The sequence below is a fragment of the Corvus brachyrhynchos genome, unplaced genomic scaffold (genome assembly GCF_000691975.1).
Source record: "Corvus brachyrhynchos isolate BGI_N302 unplaced genomic scaffold, ASM69197v1 scaffold80, whole genome shotgun sequence".
NCBI classification, from domain to species: domain Eukaryota; kingdom Metazoa; phylum Chordata; class Aves; order Passeriformes; family Corvidae; genus Corvus; species Corvus brachyrhynchos.
Genome location: NW_008236769.1, coordinates 1578164 through 1599562, shown reverse-complemented (window position 1 = coordinate 1599562; position 21399 = coordinate 1578164). Strand labels below are relative to the sequence as shown.

General features: G+C 40.2%; 1 protein-coding gene and 2 long non-coding RNA genes across 4 annotated transcripts in view; 2 read left to right on the top strand and 1 right to left on the bottom strand.

Moving 5' to 3' along the window:
• The first annotated feature begins 33 nt into the window (after positions 1-33).
• LOC108445034 lies at positions 34-8983 on the top strand. Its single transcript, XR_001859772.1, has 3 exons — positions 34-651; positions 1478-1579; positions 4773-8983. It is a non-coding gene; the product is annotated as an uncharacterized LOC108445034 (long non-coding RNA).
• On the bottom strand, positions 2870-15675 carry LOC108445035. Its single transcript, XR_001859773.1, has 3 exons — positions 12382-15675; positions 4474-4556; positions 2870-3582 (listed from the first exon to the last, which is right to left on the bottom strand). It is a non-coding gene; the product is annotated as an uncharacterized LOC108445035 (long non-coding RNA).
• SLC34A2 (solute carrier family 34 member 2) overlaps positions 9481-21399 on the top strand; it is a 21048-nt gene continuing 9129 nt past the window's right edge. The window contains exons 1-9 of one of the 2 annotated variants that reach the window (XM_008645012.2): positions 9481-9843; positions 9934-9989; positions 15682-15796; positions 15899-16036; positions 16507-16635; positions 17529-17672; positions 18276-18387; positions 19457-19652; positions 20372-20467. In XM_008645012.2, the coding sequence (XP_008643234.2) occupies positions 15691-15796; positions 15899-16036; positions 16507-16635; positions 17529-17672; positions 18276-18387; positions 19457-19652; positions 20372-20467 (921 nt within the window). In that variant the 5' untranslated portion in view covers positions 9481-9843; positions 9934-9989; positions 15682-15690. Of the gene's footprint in view, positions 9844-9933; positions 9990-10028; positions 10686-15681; positions 15797-15898; positions 16037-16506; positions 16636-17528; positions 17673-18275; positions 18388-19456; positions 19653-20371; positions 20468-21399 lie in introns of those variants that run through there. The other variant, XM_017727546.1, reaches the window with a different exon arrangement.

Sequence of the window (21399 nt, the reverse complement as noted above, 5' to 3'; positions counted from 1 at the left end):
AGCAGGAAGTTTGTCAGCCATTTCAAACTGGCCACCCCAATGTTCCTGTGCTTACTGTCCTGGATAAAACTGCTACTAAAACGCTTCTTTTAAGAAAGTATTTCAAGGACAGAAAATTCTCAGAAATGGTTGTTCAAATGGGCATCTGCCTGTCCTCCCTTTCAAAGGACAATTTGAAGCTCAGAACCACCTGAAACAGGAAATTTTAAAACAAAGATTGCAGAGATGTGTCAGTATCTCATGTAAGGTATGGTACCTGTCCCAGGCTACATTATCTTGTCCTTCACCAGAAATTGCTCTCAACCATTTATAGCTATCTTAATCTTACATGTTCAACATGCATCTTATGTCTTCAACAGATTGATTCCCTTTAATGTGAAATGCACTATGCAAACATCAGATATTATTATACTATTATCAGGCATAATTAGCCTTATGTATTTTGTTTACAGGTTACACTAAAGGTGCTGGAAACTATTCTATATGCATCCTGAACAGATCATGCTGGCTTTGCATTAATGCCATTTTATGGTCTGCTTTAATTTTCAAAGTGCAAGACCAGTAGCTGAATCTGCCACACAGTAAATCCGACACCTTTCAGAAATGGTGGGACTAAGAAACAGAGTCAGTGACTTTCCAGAGGAAATACCAGTAAGTCAGTAAAAGAGAAACAATAGCATACTTGATGTTACAAATAAATGGCATGTAAAAGCTATTTCTCCTTCATGCTACACTTTGGTGTGATGGCTTGCTGTCTTCATCTCTGGAATCTCCACCTACGTAAGAGCGCTTCCAGCTTTGCAGGCAAGAGCAAGACACATCACACATGTGAAAGACACGCTGCAACTGGTGCCAATGTTTATGTGGACTACTTCTAAGTGCAAAAGGGGAGTTGGATCGACCCTTGTTTGTGTGTGCAATCATCCTGTAAACTCTACTGGAAACCTTGGCAGTTTGCTGTGTTCTCGTTTTCCCATTTTCCAGGGCTTGCGCTTCATGACACTATTTATTCACTCCTGAGAAATAGCCATGTGTTTCCCAAGGCACCACATCTAGAAACTGATGCTCAGTTGCTGCCAGGACTCTGTTGTGTACTTGTTGGAGTGTGTATTTATCATCCTTGAGGGAGCAGGGACATGTCCAGGTCCCTGAGCACAGATGTGCAGCTCTGTACCATCCACATCCCATCACTGCTTGTCTTGGTAGACTGTGGTTTGCAGTGGGTGCCTCAGACAGGCTTTCATCCCATGCGCAGTGTTGTCTGTTGCCCTTAATGCACCCGGGCTGAAAAAGAATCCTGGTTGATATTCCTGATGCTAAGTTTCAGTGAAAAGAACAGCTGCAAGCATGGAACAATTAAATCTGATCAAAGGCTTCAGTCTGTGGAAAAGTCATAGATAGTAATTATTCTGAAATGTCTGACTATCTCTGAATATCACAAGCTCTATATTTCATCCTTTTTTTTTTTATTCAACAGTATTTTTCAAATAAGAGCCAAACTCACCTAATAAGGAGACAATGTGCTCTGTGGCATATGACATGTGCAAACCCTTGCTGTGACTGACAGGGGAGAAGGCTGGTAAGTCAAATCTTACTTCTTGGAACCAGTAACAGTTTACAAGGCCTATGGAGACAGAGCTGACAAAAAATAGCAGACCGATCCAAGCGTGGTGTGAGGATCAAGGACAGCACGTAACGTACTGTAAATGGGCTATACATTATTTATAAAAATTAGCATAAAGTTACAGTTTTACAACTCTGAAAGTCTTGAGTTACACATCAGCTGTAACAGAAGCACCTCTTTAAATCTTAATATATGCAAAATGACACTTGTTACCTTCAGGTTTAAAAAAAAAAGTTCTTCCAGTACAATTAAGAAGCAGTTCTTGTCTTCTTGCTGAGCTAATTTATGCTTGTTACTTAAACAAAGAAACACTTAATTTTAAAGTAATGGAAGTCATAGGTTTGCAATAGTATAATTTTTATTGAAAGTGCAGAAACTTCAGTGAAAATGCATTAACTGATTATTAAGACTGTGTTTCTGCAAACTGATAGAGATACTTAGCAAGACTTAAAAGCAAGAAGTTAGTTAGGTCACATTATGCCAGAAAATTCCAGCTTATCAGTAAGTGTAATATTTGGGTCTAAGTTTGAAGAGGCCTTAAAGAACAGCCAAAATATATAGCCAGCAGTTTGTGAATTAATTTTTTAGAGAGATAAAATTATATTTTTCTGTGCAGAGGAATTGTTCATAATGCTTTTAAAAGCTAACACGATCCACTCTTTAAAGTAAGAAGATGGTCTTTGCTGTAGTATTTCCTCTTTGGACTTGAGCAACTAGCCAAAGTTTAGATTTGTTTCCTTTAGGAAAGATCGCTAATGATGTATTCAGATGTCCTTGAAGTATCTCTCTGTATTTCTAAGAAATGTTCAAATTCCTGTTGCATGAATTCAGCTTAAGAACAGGACAGAGAATATTTTGCTGTGAATTTTGGCTGGCATTTTTCTGCCATCATTGAGCCCAAAGGTTTGGATATTTATTTAATACCTTTGAGTTCTGCTTTGCAATACTCAGTAGGAAAAGCAGTACCTTAAGGGGACTTATAAAGAGGAGGGAGAGGGATTTTTTGTAAGTGCAGAGTGACAGGACAATGGGCAATGGTTTTAAACTGAAACAGGGCAGGTCTACATTAAATGTTATGAAGAAATTCTTTCCTATGAGGGTGGTGAGGCGCTTTAACAGGTTGTCCAGAGAATCTGTGGATGCCTCATCCCTGGAGGTGCTCAAGGTCAGGTTGGATGGGGCTTTAAGAAACAGGGTCTAATGAAAGGTATCCCTGCCCAGGGCAGAGAGGTGGGAACTAGGCAATTTAAGGTCCCTTCCAAGTCAAGCCATTCTATGATTCTGTGATTTTCCATATAAAGAGACTCAGCTGCAATAAAAGCACATCACTTTCTGTTCTTTAAGGGAAACAAACAGCAAAAACCCTGCACAAGACAAAATTGCTTTCTCTTTTGGGTTCCTTTTCAGGTTTGCCTTGTGTCTATTACAGCTCTCCTTTGTAAAAGCAAGTATTGGTCTTCTTACTCCATTAACTACCCCTTATAAAGCTAAAAATATTTGTGTAAAAGGATGAACTGTAAACAATTAAAAAGCAGCTACTGCCTGCATGCCTTGGTCAATATAATGCCTTACACATACATTTACATTTCTGAGTCAATAGGAATGGTAATTGTGTGTTAATAGTAGATTTCATCCTTCAAAAGTTTAAAAGAAGCTGTGTCTTCTTAGTCTAGTGAAGTCACTCATTGCATACATCTTGAAGGCAGTCACCTGAAGTTTATAGAAAGTCCTGGGGATAGTATTTAAAGAAAAAAAGCCTTGCATTTCTTCATGTGTGACTTAAGGCTGAGGACTGTTATCCAATTTATACTGCAAGGAGAGTGGGAATGGTTCTTGCACAATGTAAAATGTCATGTTTCCAAGAATAAAATCCTCCAAAAGAATCCACAGTTTTAATGGTTGACAGCTGGACTGGATCAAAACTGTTTATGTGGCACAGGCATCACTGAGAGAAGTTGCTGTGAAAGAAGGAGACAATTTTTATGATGTTTGGCACACTCCTAATTGCAGGATCTCACAACTATGCAGCAAGACTAGTTTGCCTAATGCAGTAAGAAAATTACTGCAGTGCTCATACAGGAGAGGGTTGTCCTCACACCTGACTTGACTTGGATTCCTTTCCTGATTATCCCGGCATAGAATAGAATATCCTGGAATAGAATAGAATAGAATAGAATAGAATAGAATAGAATAGACTCAGTTGGAAGAGACCTACAATAATCATCTAGTCCAACTGCCTGACCAATTCAGGGCTGACCAAAAGTCAAAGCATGTTGTTAGGGGCATTGTCCACATGTCTCTCAAACACTGACAGGCCTCGGGCATTGACCACCTCTCTAGGAAGTCTGATCTGGGGTTTGACCATCTTTTGGTAAAGAAATTACTCCATATGTCCGGTCTAAACCTTTCCTGGTGCACCTTTGAACCATTCCCATGTGTCCTATCCCTGGATCCCAAGGAGAAGGGATCAGCTCGCTCTTTCTATTTGCTTCCCCTCTTCAGGAAGCTGCAGAGAGCAATGAAGTCACCCCTCATCCTCCTTTTCTCCTAAGTGGACAAACCCAGAGTCATCAGCAGCTCCTCACAGGACATTCCTTCCAGCCTTTCACCATCTTTGTTGCCCTTCTCCAGACACATTCAAAGACCTTTGTATTAGATGATAATCACGGGCAGTTACTTATGAACTATAGATTAAGGAAAGTTACTGTATTTGATATTTATTAAATACCAGTTGTTTTGATTTTGGTGATAATTTTGCAGATCTAGTTTAATGACCTGTACAGAATTAGTGAGTTGGACAATTAGTTGTATGGAAAGTAAGTTCAAAGAAAAGAGATTTGTTCTCTTACCTTGTGCCAGCAGATTGCCTTTAGGTAAGTCACTTAGAGTTGTCCAAAAGCTCTTTCATGCATGAAGGCTCAGAAAGGAGATACTGTCAAACATTTTGCAACAATAAGCACAGAACAGTGTCATTGAAGAAATAATTTGTAAGTTTTCACCTGTAGTTTGAGGTGTTTAATACTTTATTTGGAATATACATTTTTTGTACAGAGTTAGTGCATATGGCCTTTGAATGAGTAGTGTGTTCTTGGGAGACTATTTTGTCAAAAATCCTCATTTTATGTCCTCAAATCTGTCTTTTTGGCAGAACTCATTTTGGGAGAAGATAAGTAAGTGTGGCTGTGGAACCTGAGCAGCTGCTCCATAGGCAGCATGTGGAGGCCAGCAGGCTGCACAACGCAGGCGCAGAAGGAGTGCACAGCTGGGAAAGGTGAGATGAAGCTTCTCATCTCTGCAGACATGCTCAGCTGGCTGCCAGTAATTATACTTGCTTGTCCTGCTACCAGCAACACCATGCCCAGTGTCAGCCCAGAGATAACAAATCAAGTAGAAAAAAAACAATGGATTTCTTAAAATTAAATGTATCTTTAAACTGTCTTTGAACGATAAAGGAGCCAACACCACTTACTTTTCCAAAGCACTTGTATCTGTAAATTAAGGTTTGCCTAAGAGTGTGAATATTATTATTTATTTAAGAGCTCTCACATTTCCCTTCACTTCTTCTCCTCCTCTTCCCTGTTCCTTGTTTGTTGGGAAGATGCTATGTGCATTCATGGATATGTGTCCAAAGTGGGAGGCAACCAGAGGCTGCTATATTAGAATATAGATTGGTTGACAGAGTGAAAAGGAGTGGGGAAAGAGGGGTGTGGTGTCGGGGCAAGGTAAGGGGAGAGACTACAAAAAGTGTAAGGAAAGGTTAGCAGGAGGGGAATAATATTGGGTTTCTTTGGTGATTAAAAATTTCTGATGCCAAAGCATCACCATATCTTTGTTTTGGAGATTGTTTTTTAATGAATTATTTTAACCTTTAGTTAAACCTTTTAGTTATACACCCCAGACAAGAAGTAAAAGTTTAGAACAGCTATGGTAAGCACAGTTTTAAAAATTTTTCTGGGATTTAGTGGTCAAAGCAAATGATATGATCCACATTTTTGGCATTCTTGCTGAAATCAAATGCAGGCTACTGTTGGTGTTATTTTTTCACATGCCCTGTTTTAGCCTGTGCCTTGTTGCCTCTGGCCATGCCTCCCCTGGAAGAGAGTCAGAAGCTGTGGTGCCTGATTGCTGCAGGGGTAAGCAGAGCTGCCCCTGCTCTGAACCCCTCACCCCAATGTCTGGACTGCAGGCTCCATAAGAGCAGTCCCTTACATGTCAGCAAATGTTGAGAACGGTGTATCTTAGTAGCAAAACATCAACTAAATAGGACGTTAAAATAAGATACTTCAAGAACAATAAAAACAATTGTAATAAGTGGCTTTAATGAAAACACAGCTATCATGGAAAATATGAACAGAATAACCCCCTTAACTCATGTCCCAAGGATGCATTTGTACTGACAAAAAAATTTGAGACTGGGTGGTAATGAGAATAAAGTCATTTTATACTGAAAGAGCTGCTCAGTTATTACAAGATCAAAAGAGAGTTTCTCTTTCCTTTCAAACACTTCTATTCATCTAAACTTGTTTGCCATATTATTGCTTCATAAAACCTATTTCTCCTGTGTTGAAGTATTTCTTTTCCTTTGTATGTCTGAAAGCGTTTCCTGTAGTTTTTCTCTTTGTGACTCCTTCAATTCACATTTTATTTCCGCCTTCCATTCCTGGCATTAGTTCTGTTGAATGCTGTCTCTTTATGACTTTATTCATTACTCAGTCCTGGAAGTATATTAACTACTGTAACTCCATTAATTTTTTTGCCTATCACTCGTGTAAGATGAAATGCACAGTATTGTAACACAGAACCTTGTGATAGGATCCAGCTTCTTTATGCATTAAATTAGATGTTTTCTTACTCCTGTCAAAGTAGATTTAGGAATTATTCTTTACTATTCCCAACTATAGCAGAAATACTGGGGAAAAAAAAGTTCTGAGTATGAATTGCAGTAATAGCCACCTAAAGCAGAAGAGTACAGGGTAGCTAAAAGCCAATTATTTCCTTCAAAGACAATTTTCCTCTTCTTAATGGAAAAAAAAATTAATTAGTGAACAGCAAAGTTGTAGCACTTACCCTCTGTTCCAAAATCAAAGCATCCTATATAATGCCAGGCTCAAAGTCTGCTACAAATACTGTTTCTAAATAAATACCCAGCTGTGTACCAATATGGAAGTTCATACTCACAAAACACATCTGACTGGGTATTTTCATTAATAAACTTCACTGCTAAAATGTCTATAGGCAGAATACTTTTCAGACAATAGATAAGGCTGAGACTTAAATTTTTCCAGGTAACTACACAAACAAGGAAAATGTTCTTCAGCTGAATGAGTGTAAGTCCTTAACCAAGTAACTCTTTTGGCTATAATTCCTATTGAAATCAGCACTGGCCTCTCTCTTTAATGGTCTGGGCTTTGTGTTTTACATATCCGTAGAGGGAAGGCTGACTTACACTCATGTTGTTCCCAAATGTAGACAACTAGATTTGTTCAAGGTTTCTGAACAAGATAAAATAGACACTGTTGTTTCCAAATGATGGAAACAATACCTGTTCTCTTCAGTAAAGAGCCATATGGTGGTTTTCTAGATTCCCACCTTTTTGAATGTACATTGTTTAGGTGTGCATTCTTTGAATTTGTGGAATATTGAGAATTAAATTAAAATGTAAGAGAGAGAGAGAGTTTCTCTCCTGATGTTAGCTGAGAGCCATGCTCATGTATGCTGTCTTTTGAATCTGTGCAAACCTCGTCATGTGAGTATTACTGTTAGTGAATATGTATCTTGGACAGCACTGACACCTTTGCAGGATAAATGGCCATTTCTTTTACTTCTCTTTAATTATTTTTATTTTAGTTGTGACTTAAGGGCACTTGGTTTACTGTACTAGGGCCTGGGTCTTAAAGACGGATGGGGTTGACACTTGCCCAGCAGGTATCCCTTTTGTGGGGGAGATCTGTAAGAGAGCTTGTAGCACAGATGTCTGTTCTGTAGATATATTTCTTGTCTGTGTCATAACTTCTTGCAACATGTAACAGTGATTGGACAGAGTTCACCCCTCACAGGATTTGCCCATGCGAGGAATTTTTTCTTTTTCTGTATTTAAGACATTTTCTGTGTTTGCACTTCCTGCTAAATGCTGGACTTTCACAGGTATTATTCCAAATAGCTGCAGAGTAATCCAGCACCTCTGTTAGGGGAAACCAGGACCCTTGAAATTTGCTTTCTTGCTTTGATTTATGATGTGTTTCCTATCCAAAATATTCTTTTTTAATTAGGTCAGTTTTTTCAAAGTAAACTCTGAAGTGGGAAGATAGAGCATTGCCTTATACTTCTTGAGCAGCAGCAGCATCTTTTGAATGTGTGCCAGATACATGACAGGCACTCTGGACTATCACTCTGACTGCCCTGGTGTTCTGGGAAGAACATGAGCCTCTTCTCCTTTGATTTTGAATGAAGGGAAAACTTCTGGGACAAATAACACCCACCTTCAACCCTTGTGACAAGCTTCTTATGGAGGCTCTTCCGGAGTGACTCTGCAGAAGATTCACCCTGGACTTCCAAAGACAGATTGTAGATTGTCTGCCTTTGTGTGAGTGAGTGTTTTTTCGTTCCTAAAGTTTTTTCTTTACTGCAATAGGTCTGATATAGAATTTTTCTCTTTCTAAAATGTTAACTTGCTCAGCACTTAGGATTGTGCTTAGCAATCCAAATGTTGTAATTAAAATGCTGCAGAAGACATCACCATGCTCTGGTTGACCCATGACAGGGTACTTGAAATGTGCACATCTCATACCTTCCCACTCAGAAAAGCTGGGTTTCACAAACAGTGACTCAGAAGAGAATAAGCCACAACTCAAAGAAATACCAGTATTCCAAATGAAAGATTCACCTGATTTCCTATGTGTAGGCCATCAATTAAAACCTACTATTTTTAGATGTAATGTTTAAGTACACTTCTGTTAAAAAAAATCTGAGCCTGTGAACCACCAAGGTAGACCTTGGGTCCATTTTCCATTACTTCTTTCTACTTTTGGACAGTTCTCCACTACACACAGAAGAAAAAATTGTTTCCTTTTCATCCTTTCCACATCTGTGAAAACTGCAAGTGGGGAGAGTGAGGCAGGGCTGGTGCTTCCATCCTTGGGCTACACCATCAGCCCTGCCCAGTGTAGTGTGGGCAGTGGGGTCAACACCAGCAGAGCCGCTGCAGGCAGGGGAGGTGCTTGGTGGTTCCACTGCCAGGATGTGATGCTGCGCACGGGGCTGCAGAGGCTTTCATGGTCACTGCTTATTAAACATTTCTGATGCCGACTCAGGAGAAGGGGAAGTTGTGACTCACTGCTCCAAAGGCTGGGCATCTCCACGGGACTGAAAGGTGCAAAAAGCAAGAGTTTTACTTTACTAAGTTACTAAGTCACTAAGCTGCTGGGAGATATGACTGCATACAAGCAGACAAAGCAGATCTGCTGGTTAGATGGCAAGTTTACAGTTTATTTTCTCAGTGTAAGTTGCCTACTGAAACAGAAAAAAATCAAAAATAATAAAGCTTCAGTGCCTAATGCAGCCCCCCGATCCAGCTCCCTGTTAAGATCAGCACTAGAACAGACAGCAGTGCTGGTGGCTGCTTTGTCTAATCTACAGTACCACACTGTTTTATTGACTAACATATCTATTTGTCATTTATTTGTCTTCATCACTTGCGTTCCGAATGCAATTATCAAAGGTGTCCTTACACCTTTAAATCTACTTTGGAAGTAGAGCCACAGCCAAAATGCTAATGAGCTTGCCTTAATTGTAAACACTGAGCACTGATAAGAATGAAACTCCATCCTCTGATCTAAGGAGTTCTTACGTGTTTCCTACTTACACCACTTTTTATCTGATTCTCCTTCTCTTCTGCTCTTAGGCAGATTAATAGGTATCTGAACAGACAAATAACAGTACTACATCTCCTTCACACCCTTTTGACAGACTTTTGAGAGTGCAAAATATTTTTGGAAAATTATTATTGGAAAAAAGATTACTGAATGATCAGGTGGACGGCAATTTTTCAGGCTGGAACAATCGGTTCCCCAGCACTCACATGAACACATTTGTAACTTGTACTTAAATGCTGATGGGACATTTTTTAGAATGTGATAAGTGTGAAATAGCCTGTAGTTTTATCAGTGCTGGTTGCTGCCCACGCTTGCAAAAAAAGTTTTATTGTGATCGTTAAGTTGCAGGTAGGCAGTGCCTCTGGACTGTAAAATAGGAATGTTAGTGTGCAGTGATGAAAGCAAACTTTGCTCAACACCTGTCTATATATATTGCAGGTTTCAGTGGCTGCCCAGCTGATCCGTTCACTCTATTGTCTGGGAATTAAGTCGTGGTAAGTAAGAGCAACTAAGACTGAGTTTTCTTTTCTTCTCTTTTGAACTTTTTTAGCTTGCAAATCTAAAACTCTGCTTTTGCAGTTCAAGGAATGGCAACAGAGAGATAATGTGGGGTACTGGAATGGCATATGAAATGTCATCCTCTTGTTAATATTTTCACCTCGTTTTCCTTTAACTGCGTCTATATTTTAAGGAAGGGATTAAAAAAATGTAGTTCTGAAAACAAACTGTGCTTTTTTTCTACAATTAGCTGGGTTTATTTTTATGAAATATGATAAAGAAATAAGGTATTTTGCTGGCAGCTGCCACCCCCCGCCCCCTCAAAGAAACTGCCTATAGCAAAAGAAAGTATTGGTTTAACTATTATTTGGATTGAAAAGAAGTGAGATTTTAAGTCACAGTAATCAGTGGTATTGGATACTGGAAAATGTCTAGGATATGATTAATGAAACACTGGAAGGAAATAGGGTCAGTTTGTGTGTTAGCATAGATCTTGTGTAAAGCCTGTGTGCCTCACGATGGCCGTGTCAGGCTATTCTTGATGGAAACATTTTCTTATGCTAATTTGGTTTGATACACGGAGGTAAAAGGAATACATTAGAGTCTAATGTAGTTTGCTCAACTAATGTGGCAGCAGGCAGAAATCAACTGGTTTCTCAGTAACTTTTATTATCAGCTCTTCCACTAGATCAGTAAGTCTTTTTAATGTCATTATTTTTTCCTCTCTTTATTCTTTACTATATATTTTGTCTTTTGGATGAGGTAGATCTATTCTATTCTATTTCCTTGTTGGTGGGGTTATTAATTTTCATGTCATTTTATTCTGAAAAAGTAATTGGTCTATTTAAATACTAGGCATTTCAAGCAATTCACTGGTATTTCCTGGCCCTGGCTCCTCCGTGGAAGTGTCCAGTGTTTTGCTTGGTCATGAAGTCAAAAATGAATCTTTGGGATCTGTTCTCTCTCTGCACATACCTAGATATTAGTTCTCTTTGCTAGTTTATGATTCTTTTTAGTTTTGCTATGTGTTAGATTTAGGCTTGTGAGCAATGAGTCTTACAGATCCATAGGCATAAAAAATGAGCAGAGTGCTCTGTTTTTGTAGCTTTCACATATCTCTTTTTGCCTTTACTACTGCATGAGTTGAAAGTTTACATCCTGGCTAAGCCTGCTGACTTATTCAAAGAAAAAGCCCCAAGGAAGCGGCTGCTGCCAGAGCAAAGGCAAGACTTGTTCCTAGCAAGGCTGAATCATTGCTGGTGTTTATTTAAGTTGTTAGTGGTGCTGTTGCACCTGGGGCTTTGAGAACCATGCAACAGGTTCTGGGGCAAACTATCAGCTGATGTAAAGCTACTGAATGAGTTTGTGCTGGCTGCGGAGCTTTCTTTTCCCGTCTCTACAGAATGCGCTTCTATGTTGCAAGTGGTACATTTTGAGGGGAAAAAAGACAATATTTCTTCAAACTGTATATAAGAAAGGCTGCTATGTAGCTTGGTATTTATTCCTATGAATTAAGTGTGATAAATATTCATATTTACTAAGTCAGATATTTGGATATCAGATTAGCTGATAAATCCTTTTTTAAGATAAAAACTGTAGTGCTCTGGTAAATGATGGAGAAGTGATGTATTTTTGTAGAAAAGCTGAGACAGAAGGAGGGAGAGGGAGAGAGAGAGAGAGAATGGGGAAAGCCTGGCTGAACCCAAAATCTGATATGAAGCTGCTCAAGCAGCCTGTAGGTGCATGTATGGTCACATTGGTGGTTGTTGTAGTTATTATCAGTTAGTTTTGAAAATACTGCTTTTTCTTCAGTACTTTTAATTTCATCTTGGTTTGACTGGGTCTGTTCCCTAGGAGTGAGATTTCTTTAAGACTTACTGCTCTGTAGCTCTGTCAGGCACAGTGTGGCCTTTCAGTGAGCTGTCATGGGTGGAGAGGTACAAACAATGCCAGCCGGGCACACACAGGTGGTAGTTCATTTTCTCTGTGTTAAGTCCAGCAAAACAAACACATTGACAACTGTTTCTGATTTAAAGCTGCAAAGCATGGAGAGTGCAGCTCTGCAACAGAGGCAAAGCTGTTATAGCCCAGTGAGTCACTGAGGAATGCAATATAGGGCAACTGCATGACACCTAGTGTTACTCAGATAATTCCCAAGAGACTTTAACTCTTTGGAATGCTGTAGTGAGAGAGTATGGATATAAAAACCACAGGAGCCCGCTTTGGCTCTGAGTTTTTCTCTCTCACATTTTATTTCAGAATTTGAATGCCATTGATTTTTTTTGTCTATCTCACTCTTAGGAGGAGGAAGGTTCAGTTTCTTTTGAAGTTAGAAAGGATGTCACACATGGCTAGCATTTTCCTAAGGCAAGGAAAGACTATACTCACAACGAAAGAAGCACACAGGATGGTGTGAGAGGATTTGCCATGAGGTTCACTGAAATGGACTGGATTACATCTTGCACAGGCATTAGTTTTCAGACCTTTGCAATATGCATAGCATATTGTGACCTGCCACTTTCAGGAGGAAATTAGGTCCTGTTTCAGCGCCGCTCCCAACAGGTGGATATCCAAAGCACCAATGTGTGTCCTGACATGAGTTCCATGAGTTCACCCTGTGTGCAGGCACCCTGGCTGTCCTGCCAGCCAAGGCACAGCACTGAGACACCATGGCTGGCCCGGGGGTGGGCAGAGCTCATCACTCCAGCACCTCATCCAGCAATTGTGGCTATCCTGCCTTTGGATCTGGACTGGTGTGTCCAGCTGAACACAGCAAGTTGTTGCAGTGTGCGTTGTCATTGGTCCATTCTCTAATATATTCCTTTGCATGTAGTTGTCTTTGATGCTCAAAAGTAAACCACTCTTAGGGTTTTCATTGTCATTTATATCTTGCGTCAGCAATGTTGGTCTTTTCTACCACACCTGACGTCAGCCTTTCCAAGGGCACGTGTGAGCTGCCAGGGAGCTATTCGGTCGCTTTGCCACCCCAGTACTCTGCTCTTCCAAGGCACACTGATTGTCTTCTGAGCATTTTCTCAGGGTGTTAATGTCTGTATTTGGGCCAAGGAAGAATTCTTAAAGGGAAAACTATAGAATGTAGATTCTCTTTATAGCACAGTGATTAATTAACAGTAAGTAGCTGTGGCTAGGACTCCAATAAAGAGAGTATCAGGTGTCTCTCGACTATCTTCTCAGCTGTTCCTCTTAACAAGAGCTGGGATCTGTGAAAGCTGACAGCTTTGGTAGCATTTCAAGGATATAGATAGGTCTGCTTGCATCAGTCCTTGATACCACTCACACAGCATGGGCTGTTCTAGTAATACCTCTGCAAGCCCAAATGCTCAAGGCAAATGCTGTAAAGGCCTCCAGTATTCGGGTCTACTTTCTCAAATCAGAGGTTGGCTAGGGCTCATATGAATAACTTTATATACATACCTATAAAAAACTTCCTCCACAGAGGTGATCAACTCTCATTCTATGATGATTAATCACATAAAACATAAACAATAATAATACATGACGTACCTGTGGGATCCTGAGCACCTCAGGAACATGGGAGATGCTTATTATGGAAAAATGCTCTGCCAAATTCTTGTATGGGGAGAGTTTATTTAGGAGACATAGAGGCTGTTTGTCTGCTGAAGTTTTCAAGCTCCAGTTTCTTCATTGAATGCATCAGCTCAGTTTCCATACTGTAATCATGCAGGCTGAATCCTTCATTTCCATATTAAGCGTAACAGAAGAGCTGTAGCACTGATGGCATCTCCAGGGATGGCAGCATCCAGCATATTCCGCGTCTCCATGGTTGGAATAAGTTGCAGCTTCACATCTGACTTTCCAGTATATTTTCATGATTGTATTTCACTTAAGAATCACTTGTGCAGAGCAGTTATTTTTAAAAAGCTCTTTAAATGCTGAACATATATAAATGAAACTTGTTTAACAAGATGGAGGTGCTTTTGTCTGGGTGGGGCTGGAGGTTGTTTTGGCATGGATGAAAATGCAAGAATTTGCTTCAAGGAAATGGAAATCCTTGTTGAAACAAGCAAGAGTGACTTTCATCTGTTCTAAGATCTTTGTGTATCTTGGGAGCTGCTCTGAGTCTTACACCTCAGATAAAGAATGTGAAAAGCATAGATTTTGCTAATGGAATTGTAGAATAACTTTTCCTGGTAATGTGGAAGGGGAGATACTCTCTTCTTTGTGAAGTGCCAGAAAACAACACCCACCTGTGTTACAGTAAGACACGAGTGATTTTGTCTGTGTCTCTTCCTTCCTGGTTAAAGGAGGAGGATGTGTGGCTTACTGATGTGGGCAGGGACGAAACATTTTCACCATCAGCTACATAAAGGATTATGATTAAATGAATGATTAATTATACTCCCTTAGAGTGACTGCTAACTGCTGGTGAACCTTGTTTACGGGAGCATGATACCAACTCTGACTTTTGGAGGTTGGGCACTGGTTTATGAGGAGCATTGGAGGCAAACGTGCTGACCAGTGTTTCAGACACATGGGTGCCAGATGTGCTGGTTATGGGGCAGCTCTGCCTGCAGCACTGACTGACTTCTGTGGCAGAGAGGGTGGACAAGACAGACCTGAAGGTGAGGCTTTCCTAGACAGGGTTTACTTCTCCCATCCTTTCCACTGAGTTTTTGGATGTGGTCACCAAGTCTGTAGAGGCAGAAGTACTGTGGTACATATTTGTCTTGTCTTTCCATAGTCACCTTCCCCCTCCTTCATGTCCCTCCCTCTGGCTTCCAATATTGGTGAAGTAAACAGGGAGGACTCTTCCAGGCTTGGCCTCCTCTTGTGCCTGGACTAGGTCCATCATGTGGGCTTGCGCCTGTGCTGGCAGGATTTGGCCATGTGATGTCATACTTTTAAAGTTATTATTTATTAATATTACAGTGCATGTCAAATGTGCCCAAAAGGGGTTGGGAAGGAATAGGTTCAGAGAGAGAGCCTATGTGAGATGGGTGAGCTGGACCTTGCTCCCACCAGCTCAGCTTCACTTGCAGCATCAGCTGTGAGTTACAGGCAAATACAGACCAGCAAATGGCCACTGGTCTCTAATTGTCCTCTTGTCCAGGCACTCAGCAAGCTTGAAACCCTGGGGTCTTCCTCCGCCTTGTCCAGGATTCTCCTCTTCATGTTTCCACGGAATGAACCAGTAGAGGCAACAAGGCATTGTGTCTAGCATTCATGACCCAAACCGAGCAGTGCTTTAGGGAAGAACTTTTTGCTAAAAAATCTATGTATTGAAGTATTGAATTACCAGGCAGTTGCTTAAATCCAGAAGGTGGAAGAAAGTAAAACAGTTCTCTGACTTCTTGCTGAAAGGAATTGAAATTAATTAAAGAGAAGAAATGCCTACCTTTCGGAAAGCAGAGGAATCTTGGCTTTCATGACCATTAAAAGTGTATGAAAGTACAAATGTGAGATGGAAATAATTTTTTAATTGTGTACACTAATAAATAAATTGTGTTTTAAAACATAATTGAGAAATCAATTTCCCAACTAGAGGAATAACTCATAAAGATTAGTAAAAATTTGTGTTCAAGGGAAAATTTCTTTTATTTCATTTTCATCTCCTTTGCACTTAATCCTTATCATATTTCTCACATACACTCTTGTGAGGTGAATATTTTGACTGCACGTGCATTTCAATCAACACTACTTTGTTAGTCACAGATCATGGCTCCCTGGCCAGAGGTAGAGAAGCCTGAAACCAATAACTATATTGGGGACTCTTCCAAACAAAACCAGAACATGGCTGGGAAAGAAGGAGAAAATCACAAAGGTAAAGTGCTCACTCGTGAGTTACAGAGGTAAATAAGTTTTGGGGATCCTTGGAGGAGATGGTAAGTAATTAAACAATTTTTTTAATGTTTTATTTCATCAGGCAATGTGGCTTCACTTGGAAATAAAGGGGAAATTCAACCTGCATTTTCCACAGTAGCTTTGATAGATGAGACAAGGCCAGAAGAAGATGATCCATGGGCTCTGCCAGAACTGCAGGACACTGGGGTCAAGTGGTCAGGTAGCCATTTCTCCATAAATAAGTTACCTACATTGTTTTCTCATCACTTATCTCACTTCCTCCAAGACTTAATGGGCATATTATATTTAGTCAGTTAAGAAAAATCCTGAAATCATGCTTCTTACCCTTAAAACACAAGGAGATACATGGAAAACAGTCCAGCACTAATATAGTCTTATATCCAGGCACCTGTTGGTCTTTTTTTACTCAGTAGGATGACTATAAAACCAAGGGTCAATCTTAGATTTCATAAGGGTTTTGTCACATACCAAAAAGGTTTTTTTGTGGTAAAAGTGGGTAAACAAAATACCAGCTTCTGCAATTAAAATGTGATTAAGAACATTCTTTTGGGTTTAATCACACACTGGAGCCACATCACTGTCTTTGTCTCCACTGTCTCCGCTTGTGCACTAGAGTATTCCAGAGAAAAAATCAAGTGATTTTTTATACATAATGTATTTGTTTTGCAGAACTGGATAGAAAAGGAAAAATCATTCGTGTACTCTATGGGATAGGGAAGTTCATTATGCTACTTGGATTACTCTACATGTTCGTCTGTTCTCTGGATGTACTGAGCTCTGCTTTTCAACTGGTAGGAGGTATGAAAATATCTAAAATATCAAGAATAAATTATGAATAAGGCAGTAAATTTTGTCTGAGACACTTAATTACAGCTTTACTCTTCAAAAACATTCTTCATATGTGTTGAGATAACGATTCAGAAGAAGTAGCTCTGATTGAACATTGACCTTCATTTGTTTGAAAAGGTCTTTCTGTCTCAAATTCCAGAGAGCTGTTGATGTAGGGGTTATTGGCCCCAATTTCCTAGTAGTTTCCTGTTACTTTAGGGACAGTTTACAAAAATACATCTGTGCATAAATCTACCCCATGTAAAAGACATTTCAACAAGGTGAAATAGGAAAATTGTCCTCTTGATCAAAGCATCTAACACTGAGATGTCCCCCAAAACCTTCAAAGATGAAAACTATTGAAATGTGTTTTTTACATTTACCTCCAAGTGTTGAATTCAGGTGATGGACTCAGGAGTGGTTATGAAGAAATATGTGTGCTCCTGAGGAAGTATTTTGCAAACACAGAAAAGTACAGGAACAGAATTAATCAGTATTATTAAAAGCATTTTCCTTAATTCAGTATCAAAAAATACCAAGTAGTAGCATTTAAACCAAGGTATGTGTGATTTTTTGTCCTACAGTCTTTCCTCTGATGGCTGTGGCTCTTCTCTGCAGAGTTCACACGGGCTTTTAATCACTGAAATGAGAGAATATAAAGTATTTTCTAATAGCTGAGAAGCTGAGAGTCCAGGACGTGAATCTGGATCCCTGGGCTACATTGTACTTTTTGGGATGGCAAACATGGTCATATATGTATCAATTAAATGGCTTAATGATCTTTAATTAAACACTCTGATAATTTCTGTGGACATTACCTTGTACTTCCCTCACTCTGAGAATATATATATATTTTTTAATAGGTAAAGCAGCAGGGGACATATTTAAAGATGATTCCGTGCTCTCGAATCCTGTTGCGGGATTGGTGATTGGAGTTCTGGTGACGGTTATGGTCCAGAGCTCCAGTACTTCTTCATCCATTGTGGTTAGCATGGTGTCCTCCACATGTAAGTCTGCTCACAGTATCTTCCTAGAGATCACTCATAAACCTTGTCTCAGGTGCAAACATTCCCACTTGTGTTCAAATTGTAGAAGCTTTGGGCATACGAATAGAGACTGTAGGAAAAGATTTTCACAGCTGTTTCCCTGATATAAAATCAAATTTTAAAAAGTAATAATAATGGTATTAATATTAGTAGTAGTAGTACCAGTAATAGTAGTAAGACCACAACTGCAGTGAAAATCTTTGGAAGCCTTGGCACTGAATGACTGATTTTTGTAATTATCTGCATACTTTTGTCACGTTAGGCAGTTACTGGACTTCATTGTTTCTGTGGTATAATTTCAAAATTCTGCACTAAGTAGGCAAATGCCTGGGAAAGAAAACTAATAACCATGGGCCACAGTTTCAGTGGGGATCATGGGGACTATGGGAGCGCCATGTTCCCAGACGGCTTGATTGGAACAAACATGTTTGGATTGGAGCAGCTAATCCCACCGACATCAAGGCACGTCAGGGTTTCACTGACGGTAACAGAAATTTTCATCGAAGCATAGAGCTTGCTGATGACCTGACTTTTTCATTCAGTGTTTCCTTTTCTGCTTTCCAGTGCTGACTGTTAGAGCAGCTATTCCTATCATCATGGGAGCAAACATTGGCACCTCGGTTACAAACACGGTTGTGGCACTTATGCAAGCCGGGGACAGGAATGAATTTAGAAGGTATTGTACTTAAATTCTAGAGCTGGAAAATTGTTTCTTCCTTTTTTTAAGGTCTTCTTCTATATTCCCTATCACTACTACAGCCATTCAGCCTTCCTAGATAAGAAAGTCACAAGCATGGCCATGGCAAAGGTATAGTGCTGCCTACATATATGGCTTCATATGCTTGAAGAAAAACACATTGAGTTCCTTTGCAGGTTTTGTGGGTTTGTAAGAATTCACCATTTTTAGTGATCTTACACAAGGATAAATTTTCAAGTGCTCCCACTATACTCCCCACCTTTTATTATATCTTAGTTATGGGAAGGCTGTACAAGAAGTTAATATTATATGAATTTAGTCTGGTTTCCTTAAAAGAGATTTCAATGTTGAAGGCTTCTTAAGTCTACATTAAGCAAGAGCTGGTAACTGGAGAGAAATGAGGTGTTCTGGATATCAACTTTTAGACTGCCACTTGCCATTGCCCCTGAGAGAGCTCATGGCTCATGGAGATGGGCAGTAGACTTGGGAGGGATAGGAGGCTTTGTTACCTTGTCATTTATGGCATACTGGGCATATTGAAATACTCTTAGCCAAAGCCTCTGAGGGAAGAGCTGTGGCTCCTCAGGCTTTGCAGGAGAAGATGGAAGGGGGCTATACACCAACACTTTGCAGGAACATGTGGGAGAGCTGCAAAGCCCTCTTGCCCCAGGAGTCAGGGAGAACAGGTCCCGGAGGCAATGACTGGCTGAGGATTAAAAATGTACCAAAAACAGGTGAGAGGCAAAACAAATATAGGCTGTACAGCCACTTCTTTCTTCAAACAAGTACTCCTGGCGGCCTCATGTTAAAGATCGCTTTTTTCTAGTTTTTCTTGTTTTACTCACCTGTCTGGCTCTTTAGTTGGTCAACAGTGTGGAGCCAACTTAGCACTCCATAACAAAGTAGCCTTCTCCTTTGACCCCAGAAATTAAATTATTCCCACCTTGAAATAGTTTTCATCCCCTCTTTTATAATTTCATATCTAATTGATGTTGTACACATTTTGTTTAATTAAAAGCAACTCTTTTTAAAAAATTTCTTCTTGCAGGGCCTTTGCTGGGGCAACAATCCATGATTTCTTTAACTGGCTTGCTGTGTTTGCCCTGTTGCCTATTGAAGTTATTTCTGGCTATCTCTACCATCTCACCAATGTTATAGTTGAGTCCTTTCATCTTGAAAGTGGTGAGGATGCCCCAGAGCTACTGAAAGTTATCACAGATCCCTTTACAAAGCTCATCATTGAGGTAAGCTCTTTCTCATTTCAAGGAAGCTGCTTACTTGGTTCAGTTACAATTAATCAAAATGCTCTGAGTATGAGAAGGCCTCCCACTCCTTTCTCTGTGTCCTTGGGGTAAAGTTCATTAGCAGATGAATTCTTTTTATTCACATTTCATAAAGCCCCAGCTCTGTATTTCTGGTTTCTATTTCCCCCACATTTCACCTTAGCAATGGCAGACCTAGCTAGGAGGACTGGGAAGGCAGGTGAGGACAAATGCAGCCATGTGGGATGGATGGGAAGGATGCCTGTTGCCTGGACACTGGCAGATAGTACTAGTGGAGACAACCTGCCACAGCCAGAGGATCAGCGTAGGACCTGATGATGACACTGAAATTATGGGACATAATCATGTGCACCTAGTGGCCAGGGGGATGCACACAGCACTTGAAGTGACAGTAAATACAGCTAGGCAGTTGTGTCAGAGCGGCTGAGTAAACAGAAAGGATGAGATGGGGTAGTGGATGATGTGGGGAGAATGAGACAGCATTTGTGCATGTAGAGTTGGACCTTTTTCCTGGGAGTAACCTCCCTCCTACCTGTTGGGCAGCGGTTCTAGCATTAGAGTCATGCAGATTTTATATGGTTGAGCTTCCAAAGGGGGTTATTTGAGTAGAGCTGAACAGAAGTATGTGATGCAAGCTGGAATAATGCATTTTTAAAATTCTTTTTATTCTTCTTTTTAAGCTTGATAAATCAGTAATAAATGCAATTGCTACTAATGATGAATCAGCAAAAAACAAAAGCCTGGTAAAGATCTGGTGTGTCACTGAAACCAATGTGGTGAGTATCATGTTAAATTAATTGTCAGGTACCTCAGGAAATATATTACTGATCTGTAGCTGATGCTCCTTGTCCTAGGATTGTGAAATTAGATTTTTTTAATGAGGGTGGGGTTTTTATCAGCAGAAAAAGAATGAAAAAAATTTAATGTAGTTTCTGCTTCACTTAAACTAAGGATGGTCACCAGTGGTGACCTCGACCTGACTGCTTCCAGTACTGTGCAGACCCTTGCCGATCAGAACTGGTGGATTGGAGCCAAGTCTTCTACTCCTTTCAAATGCAAATGGCTTTAAACTCTGATACTCCTACCAACTTTCTGAAAGTGAAAAAAATCTGCAACATAGGCCAGAGAAAATATTGTTTCAACCACCATTTATCTACTGATCTAATCAGCTTTAGTTTTACGTGTATTAGGGTGATCTAGTGGCAGCTGGCTCTTTGCAGCTTTCTTGGAAAAACGCCCTTGGAGAAAGCCTCTGTGGGGCTGTGTCCTGTTGCTCTTCACCCAACCAGCCCTGCAGCTTGGAGAAATCTCTTGCTCAGATCAACACCAATGAGTATTTTGGTAAACTATGGAGCTGAGTGTTTGGTTTGCATTGTTCAGCTAACTAGCAATTACAACATTAAATATCCTTTGATTCTCTAATTAGAGTATTCTACTTGTTGGCATGTATAGAAAAATAATTCCTGAAGTCCTGGGGCAGAAGATACTTTAGGACACACCATGGAGGTTGAAATTAAGTGCTCAGCTCCTATTGAATGACAGTCTGGGTGGGAAGTGAAATGCTACCTATGGAGATAGCGCTGGAGCAGGGTTGTGCTCACCCGAAACCCGCTCAGGTTACGCCGCTGAGGCTCTGGATGTTTCACCTCGAGGAGCCCAGGCTGGGGCGGCTGGGCTGCTGCCCGAGCCCGGCCCGAGCCCCCGCCCC